The sequence below is a fragment of the Pipra filicauda genome, unplaced genomic scaffold (genome assembly GCF_003945595.2).
Source record: "Pipra filicauda isolate LSUMZ 115617 unplaced genomic scaffold, ASM394559v2 scaffold3_size10097308_pilon, whole genome shotgun sequence".
Taxonomy (NCBI): Eukaryota; Metazoa; Chordata; class Aves; order Passeriformes; family Pipridae; genus Pipra; species Pipra filicauda.
This window is the reverse complement of record NW_024104532.1, coordinates 8195335-8214427: the sequence shown is the minus strand read 5'-3', so window position 1 is coordinate 8214427 and position 19093 is coordinate 8195335. Positions and strand designations below refer to the sequence as shown.

Sequence of the window (19093 nt, the reverse complement as noted above, 5' to 3'; positions counted from 1 at the left end):
AGCTGCTGCAGGGAAATCCCTCCACTATAAGCAACCAGGAACAAGACTATAAAAACATACAATCCTGAACACCTCTGTTAGGTGGGGAAGCTCTGCCACTGCCCCAAGCCCATACAGTGTCTGACACAGGGAATCCTTAGAGGCCAGCTCAGGGAGAGGGTGGAAAACACAGGTATTGAAATGCTTTGTTTCCATACTTTCTTCTAAATATTCACCTCCACCTTCACAGTAATCACAGCACTAACTGTATTCCCTTGATTGCAGCTTTGAGCTTTGGTTTTCAAACATGTAATACCAATAAATGAAAATGCTGGCCAAGGGCTCTCGATGGGCCCCAGCTACTGAGAAAGGCAAAATACATTCAAAAGTGAAATGAAAGGGCTATAGAAATGAAGGCTATTACATCATGTGTTGTCTTGTGAATTTTTAATTTAATGTTGAGTTTGCCATAAATAAATCTGGTTGTTTCATGTTGGAGGAATGTAGCCTTACCCTGTTTGCATCAGCATCATTTCTTTGTGCAAATCAAATTCCAAAGAAGTTTTCCCAGAGAGATACACTCAGGGCTATGCATTAATACTGTATTAGGAATACTCTGGGTACTCAATTCAATTTAATTGTATTTATTTTCCCTCAGAGGGGTGGTTAGAATTGTTCTCCATCTCACTTCTTTTAATGGTTCATGGCTTTAAATTTAGTTTAAGTCTGTCCTTGGGCTTGTTTCTGATAATTAGTCTCAAGCACTTAAGCAGCAAGAACCAATATGGCTCCATCCTCTTCATACTCTCTGATGACAGTTCCTTCCTGCCAGGGAATCTGCAAGAGACCTTGGAGAGGAAGAAGGTTTTGGACACCCTCCAGAGGATACTTCAACATAAACCACAAGGATGAGCTGCTGGATTAGGTTAAGGTAAGTGGATATGTTTTGCTTTATCATGATTTGGATGAGAGCTGGCATAAGAAATAGGGTCAGGAGTTGGCTTCTCTTCTTTTTAACCTTCTAGTTGAAATTCTCATTCAAGTCTTGTAGCCTCTGACATCCCATAGAAGCATAACTTTTTAAAAGCAACTGTTGTTTTATTAAGCAGGTGTCAGCACAGTTTGAAGGCTTCTCTGCATGCCCCTGAATCCTGTGGTGCTTTTGAGTGGTGCTGACCAGGGGTAACAGCCCTCCCAGACCAGCAACCAGACCTGTGCACGGTCACCCTGGGGCCAACCCTTTCCTTCTCCACTATCCTTTCCTGTAAAAAGTAAAACCTAACGTCCCATGCCACACAGAAAAATACTTAGGATAAAGCCATTTAAAGATATGTAAATCCTGTGATTTTAGGGTGACATAAGCTCTAAATAACAATATTTGTGGAACCTTCACATCCAGAAACTTTCGATCTTTGTATTGCAGAGGTCGATCAGTGCTTTTTGGGAATAGGCTTTTTTCAGTCTGCATTTTTAATACTCAAGAGAAGCTGCTAAAGCCTGGATGAATTTTTGGCATTTCTGAAAAAGGGTATGTAGATGAAGATACTCAAGGGAAGAAGAAAAAAAATCAAGGAAAAAAAAAGCCACATCAGGCTTCCACATTCTTATTTTTAAAAAGATCTTGTTACTTGATGAGAAAAAATATGCTGGAGCTCTCAGTTGAAGTCCTAGAAGTAGACTTAAAAAAATCCCACAACTTTGAGGCACTTTTGTCTTAATTTTAAAAGTTTTTCCTCTTTGTATGAGTCACAAGCTCTCCCAAAAGAGCCTGGGCATGGTTCTGCTGTGAAATTCTGGACTGCAATTGGAGCTGCTCTGTAAAGAGAATCAAAGTCACGGATTTATTTTGTTTATTACTTTTTCAGGGGATTTGTTCTAGCACAACCCAATACACTCATCCTAACAATACCTGCAATGATATATCAAATGCTGTATTTTCTCACAATTCAAATGAGCTTATAAAGTTAACTTTTTTGGCCTATCAAGCATTCTAACAAAGAGTGTAGTTTGAGGACACAGAATAAAAACACCACGAGCCTGAACTTGCACACATCTCAGGAGTTTCCTCTCCAGCAAAGGCAGTGCAAGCTCCTGCAGCACAGGGAGCTCGTGCTGTCATTCAGTTGATCTCTGCCAGGGGAATCAACACAAGACCTTTGCACTGTTTCTGATGGTCTCGCCACAGGGACAAATTCCAGGCTAAGAACAAACTCCAGATCACTGCTGCTTAGTTGGGCTCCTCAGCAGAACCAAATCTCACAGAGGTGTGTCCATAGGATTAGCTCAAACGTGACTGCCAATTTGAAGACTGCAAACCAAAATGTCTCAGATTCCCGTTTAGAGAGGGAAGTGCCTTGTACAATGGAGAAGGACAGGATCTGATTTCACGAGCTGCAGATCTCAGATCTACTCTAAAACATGCTGTTAGCAATGTGGTTTAGTGTTCAGTATATTTTAACACAGGCACAAAACAATCACTCTGCAAAAACACAATAAGATGTCACTTACTGGTGTTGTGGTCTATGTAATAGACTCCAACCTGAGGGTCATAAGCTTCTTCCCATCCTAATGGCAACTCATCACTAATGCAGTCTGCAAAGGTTAGTGGCTTAGTGTACCTGAAATGCAAAGTAATATTTAGCATGAATAAAAGAACACTCTCATATCTCTATTCCAAACAACTGACCAGAAAACAAGTGCCACAAGGGCTCCAGTATCAAAACCAAAGGAAGTTGAGAACTACATTAAAGCTTTTGTTCTTATCATATAATACTCCACCAACTCTTCCCTTTCTTCATCTGAAGTTACAGCAAGAGGAATTCATTCTGACAGAGCTCCAGAGCCTTGCCTGGCTCAGCCAGTACTTGCTTGACAAAGGAACATTAAGAACTTTGCCAGAAACAATCCCTGTCTCTCAAGTGAAAGAACAAGACTGTTTGCAGGCAAGTCCTGTACCAAAAATATGTAGACAAGAAGGAGCAAGATGAGAAATGCAATTTGCATAGCATGAATAATTAAGACTGCACAATCAATAGCAAGTGCCGAGGTCTGTGGGACCACTTGTCATGCAACTCCTCTCATTTGCATTGCAATATGTTCTGTTTCATTAATGACAAACTAGATTAGTTTCTCAGTATCACAAAATGTGTAACCTGCTCCATCCGAATGAGGAAGTATTTCCACAGCACTGCTCTGATGAGTTTTTCTATTAGAGACCACATCCAGCAACACTCTGAGGGCTTGTATGGCTGAACACAAAGCTCAGAGTACCCACTCCTTGAGCGACCCCACAGATTTTAATCACCAAATCCATGTCCCTTTCCTCCCTTTGACTCTGAGTTAATGAGCTTCAGCTTGCCCCAACAAAACTCCTAACCAAACACAGCACTGCAGGGAGGCACAAGCCAGGAAGAATTAATCTTGCAGGTGTCTCATCTCCAGCTGCCAAAAGCACAATATGCCACAGGTCCACAGATCCACCACACAACCCCAGTGCACGTGGTATATCTGGAAGGGGGGCCATGCCTTCATGTTGGGACTCACAGGTTTGAATTACTGTGACTTACCAGGGGAGCCCTTTGAGCAGAAGGCACAGCACACACTGTACAGCACCACAGCCCCTCTCCAGCAGGCACATGCTGAGGAGCAACTGGGTCAAAAAGCAGCCATGGAGCTGTACCCAACTCTGCCACACACGAGCAGCACGTCACAGGGAGGCAAGGGGGTAGGAGAGCAAGTCTCCAACCCACTGGGAAAGACTGAACAGGTTTGCAGAAAGTCTTTTGCATCCAAAGATAATTCAGCAGGGCTGACAGCTTGACAAAGAGTTTAAGTTCTGAGCATACTTCACCTGGAGGCACTGAGCAACCCACTGGTAACTCCATATTACAGTCACCTTACAGTGTTAAGGGGAATTTTAGGAAAAAAAGCCTCTAGCCAGAAGTAGTGCAACATAATTCCCCTCAGATATGATCCATATGCCTGGTATGCAGTCAGAACAAGGTGGGAACATTTCTGTAAAAGCCATGTAAGCCACTAAGACCTCTACTTACCTGCTGCTGCATTTCCCTTTCAACACATTGCCTTTGCCATAAGAAGCAGTGTTTGAATCACTATTTTCTCAGAAAATTTCAATTTAATTTAAAGCTCTGCAGTGCAAAAGAACTCAGAGCTCCACAGCATAGAATTGTGAAACTTTCTCAATAAAGTTTCACCGAAGGGTTTGTTTTTACAGTTGTTAATCTAGATTGTGTACCAAAAGCATGTTTGTATAGAAAATAGAGGTTACCTGAAAATAAAATAGAATCTCAATACTTGTGATTGCTATCCCTTATCCCATGTTATTCCCCATGATCAAGCTGTTTCCTCAGCCTGAGTGTGCTGCTGAGTTGATCAAATCAAAGATGCACAAGGGTAAAAATGCAAAGCAAGGTCAGATACAAGGCACTCTCTGGAGATAACACAGATGAAAGTGCAGCAGCAAACGTGTTGGCAATTTTAAGTTAAACACCGGGGTTAGCACTTTCACCCTCTCTGCAAATGGCATCTGCTTTTGTTCAATGTTAGTGGTTTGTGTAGAAGCAGGACAGGTAGGGAAGAGTGAAGTGCTAAATGCTGAACTTTGGAGAACCTGCTCCCACCCCTGAGAGGGCACAGGCATATTGGGATCACAGAATATGCTGAGTTGGAAGGGGCCCATCAGGATCATGAATTCCAACTCCTGGCCCTGCACAGGACACCCCAACAATCCCACCATGTGCTTGACAGTGTTGTCCAAACACTTCTCGAACTCAGACAGCCTTGGTGCTGTGACCACTGCACCGGGGAGCCTGTTCCAGTGCCCAACCACCCTCTGGGTGAAGAACCTTTCCCTGATATCCTGCCTTCAGGATGGTCACGCATTTGCAAAAAACCAACTCAACTTCACACACATCAGGAAACGAAGCATGATGACACTTCAGTGTAACTGCAGAGGACTTGGTTGTAGTAATTATTTGATTGCCCTGATAAGCAGGACATTGTTCTCCCATTGCCCAATATTCCATAAAAAATATTCAGTGAAAAGTTTTCACCTGTAGCCCATGACAAAGCCTAGATTTAACGCTAATTAGATGCTACTTGGAAAAAGGGAAAGGAAGACAAGTTACTATATATAAACAAAGTCAGCAGGGGTAGAGTGTGTCAGCTAGACCACAGGAAGTCCAGGGGTCTTCTCCTGTGCAACATTTGATAAGTAACACTCAAAATAATGCTGTGGATTGGCGATATGATTGCTGTTTTGCTACTTCTATAGAGAGATTTGTAAGAAGAGATGCAATTCCATCCTGGGTTTGTAGTCTGACATTGCACCCCAGCTTCCATTCCACCCTACAGACTGATTAAACCAGGAGCCATGCCTTTCCCATGTCCCAGCTACAGTGCTCAACATTTTTGGTGAGTGATCCAAGCATCCCTCAACATGGAGCAGTAATTAAACCCATACTTCAGATACATTAGTTGAGGGTGTGCTACAGACATAAAACATACCTCAGTATCTTAATTAGCATTACACACTGAGCAGAGTTTCTGCAGCAGAATTTCGCTCAAGAATCACACCTAACACTAATATCAAACTCTTTTTTTGGTTAAGAACAAACAAAACCAAACCAAAAACCCAGTGTTGAGCTGCACTATCAGCCCTAGATCTTGGGGAATACTTTCATCAGGGAATGGCACTGCAGTGCCAAAGTAAAATACCAAACTTATAAAGCTTCTGTTCAGCTTTTGTCCAGTTCTACTTTGTTAGAAACAGCTGAATTCCTTCTAAATGTGCTCAGGAACTGTCAGACTCAGTAGGAAGCCAGGACCAAGCAACTGAAGGATGCTTATTCCTATTTTCCATATGAAATGCAATGCATGAACTACATCCAGCCAGTTCTTTCAGCTGGAGTTTTGGAAAAGGGGGAGAAAAATCAAGGCAGGATCAGTCTGCTCTAGCAATGACACAAGCCAACTGGAGACTTGCCAGTTACTAGGGCTCAGAAATAGACAATTATCTCACTTTTGAGACTCGTATTCTCAGCATATCTCAACGAGCACCCATCACCAAGCACGGACTAGGGCCATCCTCCCTGGCTGACCACAAGCTTCCAACTATCCTATTTGTAGAGAGGAGTAACTACTCATTAAAGGAAAAATCTGTCATTCAACTAGCAAACAGAAGAGTAATTAGTTTTATAAGTAAGTGAGTAATTCCATTTGTTAGAGACAAAAGAGTTATTTCCCCAAATAACTGCACCTTCATAACCATAGTACCTACTTTCCTAAGCTTCTTTTCCTTGCTGTTGTGGGAAACACTGGCACAAATCAAAGCAGCAATGCTACAATTGCAGATGAAAGACATGCAATGTATTGTGTAGCCAGACTCTGAATACAGCATAAAAAGAAAAAGGAGATTATTTCCTTGTTTTAAGGTATGATTTTAGGGTTTGTTATGAAGACTGAAATAAACCAATTTTCCAGAAGAGGCCCAAAAATGAAGCATTTCCCTAAGCACATTCACAATGTAACATGAGGGATTAAACGAGCAAAAGGAGAAGTTTCTTTCTCACAGCAAGACATGATTTAGTTAGTGTATTATTCCTGCATAAAACAGGACTGTTCCTGCGTGTGGGAAGTTGAAGCTAGGACACAACTGCAGGTCTATTCCTTTGAAACATCTCCTTTACAATTCATAAAGCTTCCTGATCTGCTTTGGAAAAAATCTCATCAACTCAGTCAAACCATGTTATCATATAACAGGTCCTCTCTGTAGGCAGACTCGAAGCAGCAACCTACAAAAATGGACCCCCTGCACCAATGTGCTATTAACTAAGGAAGGAATGGTTTGTGCATTCCTTACCCTCTTCTGTTAGGGAAACCTCCAGATTCATTCATCCAGCTTTCAAACAAAAGTAACGCACCCAAAAGTTCAGCAAATCTTGACTTTGACTTCTGATCTCCAGTCCCAAAGAGGGAACCAAGGGGGCAAACAAAGTCTGTAGATACAGCACTTTTTTATTAAACCCAAACTGGTCTAGTTAAAAGAGATGACACTAAGACACGAGTCTTGTCTGCATCTTCCAGCCATGCAAGATTTGCTTTAATGCATCAGCTAGACCAGAACTACTCTTCAAGTGCTTCATCTGCTTCTCAGCTGAGCTTGGTGTGGAGGTCTACAAGAGAAACCAGTCTGACATAGAGAAGATATTTGTAAATCATAGCCTAACTCTGTCCTTTTAGCTCACCCCTAAGGAACCCATATGTTCACCTCATTTCAACTCACCTGTATCTCACATTCATCGTACCTGTGACTGCCCTTCCCCCATTAGCTACATTTTAATCAAAGTCATTATTAGAAATATTTAGCATTTTGAAAATGAAACGTCAACCTAGATTTATCCATTTACATCATATGTTCTTAGTTTTCAGTAGGTTAGTTTTTAATTTAATTGCATTCAAGAAATCCAAATTTACTTGAACAAGTGCAAATGCTCATCAAGGCACCTGGAAACCAGGTGCCCACAGCAACCACCACACACAGCAGGTCAAGGACACCATTTCAGAAACTAATCCTGATAAACAGAGATAAAAGATAACAGCATCACCCAAATTCCTAACCTGAGGAGCATCTGACAGTCTTCAGGCAGAGGCAGGCTGAGGAGCGCTCACCCATCAGCTATGCTGAACATACTGAGGCACTTCCATGTTTCCAAAACGTTTGCCCCCAGTAGATCAACTATTTGTTCAGCAAATGATGTTCAAATCCCACTGCTACATCAGGAAATAGAAAGTTAGTTTCCTACCTCTACTTTCTAAGTCACAACATTTTCAAATGAGAAGGGTTTCTATACTTCTTATTTTTGATCACCTTCAGTTTCTATCCCAGATAAAACTGGAAGTCAATGTTATCATGTGCAAACAGTATTAAATGGAAACTCGCTCATCTCAGATTCAGAAAGCCGTTCTATATTCTTTAACTCCACTGTTGTCAATCAAAAACCTCATTACGCAGGAAACTGAAGGCAAATAATCCTTGTATAACCAGTTTTTGATTGACAGAAGGTTTGTTAAACGTGTCTGTACAGAGATTCCTGACGGGAGCAGGAGATGGGTGACCTGCGCCACTTACAAATCTGGAGTTAATGCTACAAAGGCAACAAAAATCAGTTCTGAACCTCTTAAAACAGGAAAAGGTATTTTTGTAATTACTGGATTTCAGTATCAATTGGTGGCCCACAGCAACTGAGCAAACTCACAGGCAGCTGTCAGTAAAAGTGTGCCTGTACGTAAATATGCAGTCGGCAAACAGTGCCTGTGGGTCACCGAGATGGGGACGTTTATAAACCAACAGTGCACTGCCAAGCCTCTACACCTCACATAAACCCACTTAATCCCTATGTTTGCAGGGTTCCTCAGACCCATAACAAAGTAAAGCCATTTAAACAGGAGAGCCTTATGTTAATCAGTTCAGCACAGATCACATGGCCTTACATGAAATCCTTCATGACTCCCTGCGGGTGAAACGACAGACCAGGGGATTTCCTGCAGGTTGCTGGACCCATTGCAGCAGCTCCCTGCACAAGGAACAAAGGCAGCACCTGGATCACTCAGGACATTCATGCCAGCTCCTCTTACAGCTACAGCATAAGCCACCAAACCCTAAAAACCAGCTTTCCAGCTCTGTTCAGGTCTCCCCTTCCCTGCTGCACTCACAGGTACACAGCAAGCATACGAGTCACACAGGTTCATGGGCAAGAAGTCAAGCCAGGTAATAAAATAATGAGTTGTGGCAGATACTTCCACTCACATCATTTCTCTTACAAAAGCAAACAGTTTTTAAACCCAGCATTTTGTGGGAGAAGCTTGGAGTCAGATTTTATTTTCAGTGGCTTCTGCTCATTATGTGCAGGATGTGCTGCACAGGATAGAGAATGAGCTAAAAGCACCTAATTCCAACTGTGACACTGGGGCAGCTGTACCCAAGATCCATGTGGGTCTGAGCTTTGAGGAAGCTGTTAATGGGCAGAGCTCCTACTGTAACTCAGAAGGCTGCTGCAGGAACCACTGCCAGGAGGCTCGACACGATGACATACAAGCTTCTTTGTTTTTAATGAGGTCATCCCATTCTCAAGACAGACGATGATTATTTTTAAACTTCAGCACAGAAAAACCTGTCGCTTTGCAGACAAAATTTCTAGGACTACAGCAGTCTCCTCCTCACAAAAGCTTTTAAAAATAGACTCCTACACATTTATTACTCAACTTGGTGATCCAGCCCTCAAACACACCGGGGCTATTCGTCACTATAGTAACTATTTTCCCCGGGAGCATCTTCTCTCACTGCAGGGAGAATTGCCTTTGGAGGCTGGAGGTGTGGCAGGAAAGAGGCCCTGTTCTATGATCTTGCTGGCAAAGCTTTTCTCACCCTGCCACCACACACCTGGGCACGATGAAACACTCCCTTGGATTCCCACTCCAACTGCAACTGAGGCAAAAGGTGATGAGAACAGCTCATCCTAGCAACCAGTATCCTCAGCAGTGACACAACACACAGCTCGGGGCCACGTGGCACCTTCAATTGCACCAAAACCTCACCGACTGTGAGGGAGTGAAAAGGGGAGACCTACACACCGAGGGGAGCAGAAAAGAGTAATTCAGACCACCACAAGCAGACAGGAACCACGAATGGGAATGTGCTTCCCAGGTAGCAAAGAGAAGCCTTTAAGAAGTGATCACAAATTTGAGAAGCTTCTTAACTATACTCCAAGGAGCCTGATGAGAGATCAGATATGACATTTCAAAGTTTTGGAAGCCAGATATTATTCCAAGACCCACAGCAAGGCACAGCCACCCTAAACTTCTAGTAACCTCAAACCCAAGTCATTTCAATGACTGTCAGTGTGTGCTCCTGGTCTTGGTCTGATAAAGGATAACTGGGAACAGAATTACAGCCCTTACAGTACAAATGGGGTCAAGTCTGAGAAAAACACTATTTGAAGCTGTTGCTGTAAAATAAACAAATCTTCTTCAAGTACAACAGAAACATTACCAATAGAAATGCCTTAAAATAATCAACACGTGTCCTAAAGCAACTCAAACTGCAGAGCTGTTTGCTTTTCCGAAGTGCTTTCTTTTGTTGCCATGGTTATTGAGCATCTTCTCAGCCTCCTGAAGATCTCTTTCATCCTGTGTCTCCTCCTGGCCCCTAATGCTCCATGCATTGGGTCACCTCCAGGATAAGCAAGATCAACATCTATCTTCAGAGCTTATTTTCCAAGCTGTCATAATTTTAAACATTTTTATTGACACAAGAACTCAGTTATGTCCTTTACTGCTCTTTGGCCAAGCCCTGTACCTCGTTAAGGTGATTTTGAGTCGCGTGTAATTTGCTAATTTAGACCCTTTCACGTAAGCAGGTAACATCTAAATTATTCTCTTTCTACAGAAATTAGTCACATGCTGCCCAAGTAGATTCTCCACAAAAGAGATTAGGAGGCACCAAAGACACCTGAAAGTCAGGCAAAAAGTCTGTATTTCAAGAATTCCAAACACAAATGCATTTATACCTTTAATAGCAATACATTTCTATTGGTCAAACAGATTTATAGAACCATAATACATATAATACACAATTTATGACCCCACTAGTCACTACCAGTATGCCTAGAACACATCAGTTGAACAGTTAACTGCTTGTTCTATCCACTTCTGAAAAGGTTTGCATGTTTACAAGCTCTACTTTGCACACAGTGACAGTCTGTTTGCCCATGTATTTCTTTTCAGTACAGATCATTTACCCCTGGAAGCAAAGAAACTACTAAGTTATTTGCAAGGAGAAGACCATCAAAAACCACTTACAGATTTTAGATCATTCCCAGAGATTAACAAACTGGTTCTGCAAGCAGGAAAGAGGCAAGAGGTCAGTTCATACCTTCCTAATCACTCAAATGCAAAAATTCCTGGGATAGTTCAAGGTTAAAAAGTCAGGAAATGGGAGCTGAAGCTTCTCACAACATTAACTTGCCTGCCAGCCTGTATATCCTGCATGCTTTCCTGAACTGATTAAGCAGAAAAGATATAAAAGAGTAAGGTACAACTTGATGAGAACAGTGCAACACAACTGAACTAAAAGCGTGCAAGAGTTGGAATTTAACCATGCAAGTAATTAAGATGTCTTTAGTTTTAAATGGTTGAAGTTGCCTGCAGTTCTTGTAGGATAAGCAGCCTTGCCACCTGCACAGCCCGAGTAGAGTAGGTTGGCTAAAAACAAGTCAGTTCTCTCTTCACTTGGAAGTTCAACTGTTCTCAAAGAAGGGGACTGGTCATTTCACAGTAAGGGATAAATTGTCTACCAAACATCCAGAGTAGTCAGACAAGTTTCTTGACATATTTGGGAGATTATGAACTGGAAGGCTTGTCTCTGTTCTTTCAGTCAGCATTCCTACTTCCCTGAAAGGCTGCCCATGGTGTGGGTGGCAGCAGTTTACATTGGCAAGATGCCTCGAGATAAGGAGGTGTTTAGGACAGACTCCCCCCACAACACAGCTCCTAAAGCTGTGAAATGCTTTATATACCTAATGCACTATACCTACTGCCAGGAAAAGATAAATATTTGAGATGTCAGCAAGGAGGTAAGAATGGAACAACTGCTGTCCCTCAGCATTCAGGAACACCTTATCCATGGACAGCAGCATGCAAAGACAGGCAGTGCAGCAGTGAGCACTGGGCTGACCATCCCCATGTCTGTGTAGGGGAACAGACTTGGGATTCACTCCACAACTGGACTTCATTGAGCACTGAATTTTCACTTCATGTATGGTGATGACAAACCTTAATTCTTTGAGAAGAAATGCATTTCTCACCAGCATGTTCTATCTCTACTGTGAAAAAGCAGTATGACAGTGAATACCTCCTGCAACACTGCCAGCTCCTGTGCCCTTTATTCACATGGCATTTGGAGTGGGAAAACAGACAACTCTAGGATGGCATCACCGGACTCATCTAGAGACCTAATCTACCCAAAGTAGAAACCAAGCATTGCTAGTATGAAAGCCTATTTGCAAAGGGGCAAGGGAAGCACAAGAGGCTGTTTTCACGTGCACATGGTTTGTATTCTGCTCCCTGCTCACCCCCTGCCAGCACTGACTCTGTACAGCAGCTTCAGCAGGACTGCCTGCTTGCTATTTCTGCATTATAAACATTCTTACTGAGTTATATAGCTATTTGATGGTCCCAATCCCGAACTGCAACATTAGCAGGCTCTCTGGTCTGCATCCTCTGCAGAACACAGTCTAGGCAAGCAGCAGGACACCACCACAGCCCATTCTGCTCTTTGCCCTAAGAAAGATCAACTGCAGCCACTCAGCTTTTATGCAATGCCTAGGTCAGTTCTGAAAATATTACTACTTGGCTCTCTGATCTGACATCAGTCCGGCAACTTGGAAACCTTGTCCAGATGGAGCTGAATCCAGCTACACAGAGGAAACTACCAAGTCAAGTGAACTCCAAAGAGGTCTCAGTGCAGTCCCAGGAGTTCATGGGCCCCTTCAATGCCATTGTAAACTCAGCAGTACCAGGTATGAAAAGGAATATTTCTGACTGCCTGCAAGAATCAGAGGAGGTGCCTGCTCACGATGATCTTGGAGCAATGGAGAAAACAGAACTAAAATCCTTCCAGTTGCAAAGCAATTGTGAATTCAAGGTACAGAATAAGTACTTCAGCATAAGCACCGCCCTGCCAACTGTAATCCATGCCATATCCTTCAAGAGGGGCAAACCAAAATTATTTCAACAGACTCAGTCTTGTGAGTTAGCACTGAAGGCAGCCTTTGGAAATGAAAGCATGGCAACTCACTTCTGATCCAAAGTGAAGAAAGTCCAGGTTGCACAGCCCTCAGCTCATGGATGCAGTGACTGCTGAAGCACATAAGCACTTGGAATTCACAGTATCAGCTTTACTATCTACTACTGCTGCTGTAAGTGTTGATGCAATGTCTTCTCAGTTCCTGAAAAGCCATACTGCATAAAAATAAATAGAAATGTCAGAACAAGAACAGATGTCTAAAACAACCTCATGAGAGTAAAGCTTTAGGAGATGTAAAGAGTTAGAAGGTAAGAGTATAGAATTCATAGGTTTAGTATCTTTTTCATCTAAAGTAACAAAGCCTTGATTTACCATGTAGTTAAGCTACAAAAAAAATCATGCCAAACTGCGTTTATAGGCAGAACTGTACAAAGCACTAAACATAGCTCAGTACTTCACACATTGCAAGGGAGTCGATACAAATCAACAAGTATTGAAGGTTGCTCACGCATCTGAGGACAGCAAAAGTGAGATTTGCATCACCAAGTGAGTTTGATTGATTTACTCTTATAAACATCATTTATTTTTAATGATCCGCTATCAGCATGTTTTGCCAACAGATCAAATTTCTGTTAACATGGAAGTTATAATGCCTCTTGCACTTTACATTCCCCTTCCCCACCTATCTCGTGTGGTTTAAAGCCCACTTGCAGTCCTTCTGCCAGCTCTCTGCGTGCCCAGCACACAACTCAGGAAGAACAAAAGTTTCATCTGTAAAAAGGCACAGGCCAGGGACCACAGCTTAGATCAACCTGAGGGAAGGACTCTGGTTTTGGTACTGTCTACTTCCAAGACTTCTGCAACTGTGCTACCACCATGGAAGTCTTCAGGTTTAGGACGAACATGCATTTCACCACAGGCAAAGCCAAACGTGTCAGCACCACAGTGTCTTGAAAGTGGGGTGCTGCTCATAGCACCCCCTGCAACTACCAGCAAGCCCCAGAAGCAATGTGTCACTTTTCAGAATTCAAGGGAGAAATCCTTTTGAAAAATTTGTTTCCCGAGACTGTTTACAACTCAAATTTTACTGCAGGGAGCACTACCCGAGGATCTGTGAACACAAGCTCATGGATGGAATCGATATCAAGTTGTTCACAGAGGATATAAGCAGTTAGGTATGACCAATAAATGATATCCTGATCACAAATTATCACTGGTTGCCACAGAAGTAAGGTAACATCTTTAAACATGAACATGCATATGTGCCAAAGTGTCATCTTTCACTGGCAGTTATTTTGCTGTTAAGGCCTTGTGGAGAAAAGACTGTTTGTGGCTTGAGGCAGTTAACCAAGTTTCTATCTATGCATTGTATTATAATTTTTGAAGTGTCCAACAGACCTTTATATAGGTACCAGATATCAAAAGCTTTTTAGTTATTCCTCAGTTCAAAACATACAGCATTTCTTTCCACTAAGCAAGGACTCAGCATACATACCACCTCATCACTGCTGCTCACACTTCATGCTCTAGGTATGTGTCAGAGACACACCTTACATAGTCTTATTATTAATATTTAGCTACTATTTTACTGTGGTGTATGACCAAGAGTACAGGAACCTCCTTCCAAAGGAACAATCTTCCACCTTCCACCTGGTGAAGGTGGCTAAAAACACAGTCTATTTGTGTCTCTTTGGTATCTCTGTATTCCCATTTCTCCCATACATGTGTAGCAGGTATGTACCTCATTCCAAGTTCCTGGCATGTACGACAGTAGAGAGACACCAGTTTCAGCACCACCACGCTAATTGTTCCACATTAGAAAGTGAGGTAAACCCCAATAAACAGGCTGCATTTCATCTCAGCTTTACAAGCTGGATAACTTCAAAGAAAAAAGCCAGAGATGCTAGATTTGTCTTAATCAAGTATCGTGGCAAACAAAAGCTGAAGTTATGGCATGAAGGTCAGCAGGGGCACGTTCCACCTCCCTGAGCAGAAGCCATTGCATTCCACAGTGCCTAAGAAAAAAAGCCCCAAGATCATCAGCACACAGCCAAATTCCCAGCACACACCTAGATCCTCTAAAACTGAGAAGGATCTGGATTTGTTAAGTGAGAAAATGTTTTTACCCAAATGCTCTAAGCCAAGCATTTAGGAAGGAATTATCTAAAAGACACTGCCTGAATTCCTCCAACAAAAAGCACACAGCACATAAGGGTAAGTTCATATACGCACAGAGAAAGATAGGATTTTATTCTATCCTTGTTGAAAGAGAAAAAAAAAACAAAAAAAACCCCACCACAAACCAATGAATTTTAAGTATCTGCTCCCGAAGCTGCAGTGCAGTCTCAGCAACAAAAGTACCACAGTCAAGCTGTAACTATACTTAGATTTCTTCAGGAATGCAGCATTTTTCATTTTACAGCACATACAGCGGTGTTGATTTCTTTTCTGCACTGCAAAGGTTGCTTTATCTGCATGGTGTCACTTCCCTGGGACATGCTTCAGGATTAAAAGCACACAGAAAGCATTTTAGGAAAGGATCAATTTCTAGGAGATGCAGTTTCTTAACCTGAATTAGCATGTGAGTGTACAAGTACACGTGCTAGCACAGGGGAGGAAGGGAGGGAGAGTTGTGTTGGATCCAAAGCACAAAGACATCAGCAACTAAACCAGGCTAATGGTTTGTCACTCCCATAAAAAGCATCTCTCACACCTTACACCCTACACAGCTTTTCCTTGCTCGTCTTCCCAGTCCAGCAGCTCTGCTCTCCCCTGTTGCACCCTCCAAGCCCTTCCACAAACTGCTCCTGTCCCGTAAATACAGCAGAACAGCACCCAGAGTGTCCTGCCCAGTGAATTCCCAGTTGGGTTAGCGGGATTCAGCAGTCAACAGCATGCCAGGGACAGAGGAGTGTCAGGAACAGGAGCAACACGGGGGAAAACCACAACCCCCCCTTGTTGGTTGTGATGAGCTGCCTGGCTGCTCACCAGATTTCTGGGCACCAAACTCGTAGATGAGCTTTATCTGCCATGGAATCATAATTAAAACGGGTCCTCTCGAGTGGCCCATCTTCTCCACCTGCCAGACTGTGCCTTGCTACTGCCTTCAGGCTCGTTATTACTTATAAATGCATAGAAACCACCAACTTTAGAAGCTGATCCCTGGGATTTACACACACTCAGACCAGAAAACCCTGCCGGGCTGTGGGAGGGCACCTCCCGGAGCTGCCTGCGGAGCTCTGTGCAGCCGCAGCGCGGGCTGTCACACTGTGCAGCAGCGTGGCCGCGGAGGAATGTGCTCGCTGACTGCACCTTTTCATCTCGATAAGGATTTTCAAGGTCATGTTCGCTCCCCTACCGGCTCCTCCCCGGCTCCAATGAAATCCCAAGCACGCAGCCCTGGGCCCTGGTGCGTGTTCCCACCCTCCGCGTCTCCCGGACACCGGCACAACCTGTCGCATTCCTCCGCAGCAGTAAACCCCAGCCTTTCTATTTGCTGGCAGCCCGATCCCGGGCTTGGGAACACCTCTCTCTCCAGCAGGCACCGCAGCGGCAGCGCTGCGCCAGCAGGACCAGCAGCTCCTGCGCTGCAGGGTCAGGATAGCTCTGCAGTGAGGCTTGTGACCTCTGGGATTAACATTTCTGAATTAAGTATTTCAAATAAAACCAGATTCCAGTCCGGGCCAATGCCAAATCAAACTCATGGGCCAAGAGAAGGGCTCTAATGGTAACTCAGGCTGTGCATGCTGCAGCTACAGGATCTGGTGAGCCTGTCAAGGACACAGCGTGGGGACTGCCTTGGGGGACAGCCCCTGTCCCCACAGCCCAGAGCCTCCAGCCAAACCAGCTCAGCCTCAGCAGCCAAGGGGGAAGAGCTGCTGCCAGCCCAGGGCTCAGGGGAATAGGCAGAGGTGATGGCACTGGGCCTGGGAAGCCCTTGTCCTGCGGGCACAGGGGATGCAGCCCCCTCCCTCACGCCCAGCAGTCATGGCTGCATGGATACAAGCTTAAGGACCCACATGCACTCCCCTACACCACACAGGATTTCTAGGTAGCTACTGGAGAATCATACATGCTGCCAGCTTACAAAGCCAGCTAATTATACAATCTGTTAAGCATGTATGCGCACACAACAGTGCTTTGAGTCATTAGAGGACGGGATTTATACTTCACTGCACGCATCTTGCTCTTTGTGAGTGCGTGCCTGGATACAGCCAAAATGAACACAAGTATCTGGAATGTCTGCAGCTCGCAGGCCAGCGCATCTGAATACAAAGCTGAGCCCTAAGAGGCTCTGACCGGCTGGTGTGACCCACAGTTGCACATATTGCTTCCCCAAAGATGTTTAAAATCCTTACTCCCTTTTTTAACCACGCTGAGCATCTGGAAGCAGAGCACAGCACAGTGTTTGAGCCACATTCTGAAGCTGTAAGAGTGATGTTAGTGAGGATATGGCAGCAGTGCAGGTGATGGGTTGTGAAGACAGACCAGCTCGACATCGGAGCCAGCAGCAGCGCCTGCCATAACGTGTCTGTCCCGGATTTAATCCCGGCAGAAGGGCACTGGCAGGGACCTCGGTTCCTATGGCAGCAGCCACTCCTCGAGGGCCGAGCCCACGCCAGATGGAGATCCCTGTCCTAGGTGTTTGCCAGACAGAGAGTGCTGTGGCACACCAGGGATACTGTCTCTTCCTTTCAGTCATTCTCTCTTCATTTACCAGTGCCCAGATTTGCTGCCACTGCTGTCAGGCAGATCGACTGCAAGGCAACAGCTCTCCCCAGAGCACCCCAGATGATGGCTCAGACCAGGGCTCCCTTCTGTGCTGCATGTGGCCAAATGATTTGGGTGATTTTTAGGCACTAAGAGCAACAGCTATGTTTTTGATGGATTCTATGATGTTTCTGACATATCTTATTTTTAAAAGAATTTCTTCTGCTGAGTATTTCACTTCAGCTTCCCAGATATCTAAATATCCAAAATACCATGCAGGTGAGTTCTAACCCCCCCTCAACTGGCTTCATCCCCGTAGCATGGCTACATCCTATGGAAAACCCTATCCTAAGCAATCATCTACCTATAGCTTATGCTATACTTTGTACTTGGCATTGGATTTTCCATTTTTACCTTCTGTGTATTGCCATTTTACCTATTATTTAACATGAACTCCAAAAATAGAATGATCTTAAACTGATTTGGTGTATAAGACACAGAATATTCTTTCAGGACTTTGTAACATGTGAAGCCAAACCACCTCCATTTTCACACATTTCTCTTTGCCTGCAAGTCAAGGGAAGCGGCAGAAGGCACCAACTCTGTAAGAGTCTCAGCTTTGTCTTGGAAAATATAAGTTGGTCAAATAAGATCCTAAAATGTAGTAGAGACCACACAAACCTAGCACAGTAGGAAATCACATCTTTCTTTGTGCCATAGCAAGCCCCAGACACCTTTCACCTGTAACAAGGTATTTTCTCTCTCTCAGTTTTCAATGCAGGGGACATAGCCAGGAAAAGAAGATGGTGAGCTACATCTGTGCTCTGCTCACAAAATAAACCCTCTTTGTAGAGCAGCCAGGCAAACAAGTTGCAGGATCTGCAGGTGCTTTAAGGCACAAGACGTTTCACTCCTGAGATTTTCTTGTGGGGCCTAGAATGCCCCAGGTCACCAGTACCTTTCCTTGAAATTTAGAAAGCAATGTTCTGAAAAACAAACTAGTTCAAAGCCAGTCTTCTCTATGCACAATCCAAATCCTTTATAGCTGACGTTGTCAGAAAGACAGCCCTTTACCTCAGTCGACTTTTCCCTTCTTCCATTCAAAAAAAAAAAAAAAAAAGGGAAAAAGCTGGTTTGGGGTTTTTTCAGACAGTGTAAAGTAGTATTTCATGCCAAAATCCCTCAGTAACACTTTTTCTCCATAACTATCAGGTTTTGCAGCCCTTATATATGCCAAAGGATAAGCAGCAGCTGAATGAGTCAGTCTCACTTAGTCAAAACCAGTATTTGTAGCAAGACACTTGAAGTAAAACTGAAGCAGCTGAGGAGGTGGAAAGTGTTATGGAAACCAGAGCTGTGTGGGTACAGACACCTCCCCTGTAAGGGAGCTCAGGGTACACACCAGGGAGAACAGCCTCACACACCGTGTGTGCTGCTCCCCAACCAAGCTATGCCAGGCCCTGTGCACAATTATCAGTGGCTTGATCTGGCCTCAGCTGTAGCTTGTTTATAACTCACTGAAGCTGTTCGAATACAACCATCACTGCTGCTCAAGGCAGTTACCTAAAATATCTCAGCTAT

At 43.8% G+C, this 19093-nt stretch overlaps 1 protein-coding gene across 1 annotated transcript in view; it reads right to left on the bottom strand.

The window, feature by feature from the left end:
- Nucleotides 1-19093, bottom strand: part of WWC1 (WW and C2 domain containing 1) — a 67385-nt gene that overhangs the window by 32887 nt on the left and 15405 nt on the right. The window contains exon 2 of the mRNA XM_027718650.2: nucleotides 2488-2597. Coding sequence (XP_027574451.1) covers nucleotides 2488-2597 — 110 coding nt within the window. The remainder of the gene's footprint in view (nucleotides 1-2487; nucleotides 2598-19093) is intronic.